The sequence below is a fragment of the Trachurus trachurus genome, assembly GCF_905171665.1.
Source record: "Trachurus trachurus genome assembly, chromosome: 14".
Taxonomy (NCBI): domain Eukaryota; kingdom Metazoa; phylum Chordata; class Actinopteri; order Carangiformes; family Carangidae; genus Trachurus; species Trachurus trachurus.
Window position 1 is genome coordinate 21,378,674 of NC_139903.1, and position 2,391 is coordinate 21,381,064.

Sequence of the window (2,391 nt, forward strand, 5' to 3'; positions counted from 1 at the left end):
TTGAATGCTTGTTATCTGTTCATTTAAACCAGATTTGACACCAGTGCTGACACATGATGATGACAGTTCAAACACTACAGTTAAGAAAGTAAAAGAACAAACGTTTTGACCTTAAAACTTTATTGTTGGTCTGAGGCCTAAAGACGGTGGGTTGAATCAGGCTGAGGCCCAGGAGTGAGCTGCTACAGAACTGTTTGTATGAATTATCAACAGTGAACCATATCAAATTCAATATTAAACATACTACTTAACACTAAATTGCATTATTTCTGGTTCCTTTCATAAGCCGCCCGTAGCTGACGCTGCCCCAGTGTGGGTCTCACTGTTGCAGGTGATTTGTCGCAGAAGTGATGGGTTAACGGCTTCTCCGACAGAACCACGGGTTTGAGTCTGCACAGGTACCTGAGCGTCGTATCTGTCTGTGGTACCTGGTGGTCCAGCGGCCAACGACCTGCCTGTAAAGCGGCAAAACATGGCCGCCAGCTGTAGCCGCACCTCCTTCTGCCAGAAGGCGTACACCAGGGGGTTGATCAGCGAGTTGGACAGTCCCAGCAGCCACAGATAATTCTCCAGCACGGCCGTAAGTTCACAGTCTTTACACAGAACGTGCACAATGCACACCACGAAGAAGGGACACCAGAGCAGCATGAAGCAGCCCACCAGCACCGCCACTGTCCTCAGGGCCTTGACGTGACCCCAGTAACCGCTTCTCAGCTGCTGGTGCTGGTGGTGAGGCTGGTAATTCTGATGGCCCTGCTGGTCGGTCGTCCTGGAGCCTACTTGTCGCACCTGACAGATCTTCTTCTGGTGGCTGCAGGCGATCTTCAGGATGTCTAGGTAGATATAGACGAACATGGAGAGCAGAGGGAAGAAGCACACGCTGAACAGGACGATGATGCCCACCTCGTCCATGACGGAAAAGAAGGCGCAAAATCCGTCGTAACCCTCCGACTGCAGCGGCCGCACCATGACTGAGTAGCAGAGGACATGGGTCATTTCACATATGATGCTACAGCTATACGTATGTGCACACAGATGATCAAGAGAACTGTCCTCAAATAAACCTGGCAACCACTGGAAAACCTGGCAACCACCTGGCAACTCACAATGTTGTTTTCTGTGTTTGCGCTGCAATCGGTCCAGATAAGGAAGAAGCTTCTTGTGCAGATTTGGGCCATGAGGCTGTGAGACCCAAATATAGGCCAGATTTATTTTTGCTATCTGCGTTCTCCCGATAAGAAGTTTGTACTTTTTTATACTTAAGACAGAGCCAACCCTTTACAACTGCCTTATGACTGCTAAACATCGCTAAACACATCCCAACTCCAGCTCCAAATTTAGCGCCTTGGAAACACATTTTCATTTCTTGTTGCTCATTGCACACATGCACTGGATGCTGGATGCCCTGTGGGCTTTTACATTTATGAATGTTTGTTGGTTGTCTATCAGTGTTTTATGTTTATAATATAGGCTACAATCAAAATTCCCTGCAGGGATTATAAAAAAGATACCTTTGACCTTTGACCTACGGAAACAACAGGAAGTAGTCTAGCCAGCTGCTCATAATAAGAGCCAACATGGTTTGCAAACACACTGGTCTTATCTACATCATTATTTGTTCAGATGCAGCTTAATTTACTTTAACATAATGGTTTTATGCGCTGTGTATTTTAAAGTCTCACCCGGTAAGAATCCCACAGTGATGGCGCTGAGCCACAGGGTCAGCAAGGACCCCACTGCTGTTCCTTTCCCGGACAGCAACGAGTACCTGAGGGGCATCTTGATGGCCGCGTATCTGTCCAGAGAGATCAGGAACATGGACATGATGGAGGCCGTGCAGGGCGAGGCCACAAAGGCCATCCGCATGAGACAGCGGATCTTCCCCTGAGCGGGGGGCGTGGCATTTGTGGGAGGGTCAGCAGTGATCTGGCTCCGAGGGACATTGTGGTTGAAGTCTTCCGTGGCCAGGCCAGTGATGGCCACGCCCACCATGGCGTCGGCGAGAGCCAAGTTGAGGACGAAGCACCAGCTCTGGCTGCTCTTCTTGAGAAGCAGCTTCAGCAGAGCGAGCGCCACCACCAGGTTGGTGGAGATGATGAGGCAGGCGGCAAGGCTCAGGATCACACCCATCACCCATCTTTGGCTGGTGAGCTCGTTGGAGTCCATGCAGTCGGGTGTGATGCTGATGGGGGGCTCAGTGCCTGCTGGTCCAGTCAAATACAACATGATGATGTCAGTAGAATTGAAGATTTTAAGGTGGAACTGAGATGAACAGTTGAGATGGGCTGATGCTGCTTGAGTCTTCAGAGAGTTTTATCCTTTAGAGCCATCAACCATCATAGCACAAAATGTTACAGTTGCACTTAATTACATCTGAAGGAACATAAACTT

At 49.1% G+C, this 2,391-nt stretch overlaps 1 protein-coding gene across 1 annotated transcript; it reads right to left on the bottom strand.

The window, feature by feature from the left end:
- Positions 1 to 279: 279 nt before the first annotated feature.
- gpr119 (G protein-coupled receptor 119) lies at positions 280 to 2,130 on the bottom strand (the record flags this gene model as incomplete). The annotated part of the gene is made up of 2 exons (XM_083985945.1): positions 280 to 971; positions 1,683 to 2,130. The coding sequence occupies 2 exons, from the start codon at positions 2,128 to 2,130 to the stop codon at positions 280 to 282; spliced, it is 1,140 nt and encodes a 379-aa protein (XP_083842071.1).
- Between the last annotated feature and the right edge of the window lie 261 nt (positions 2,131 to 2,391).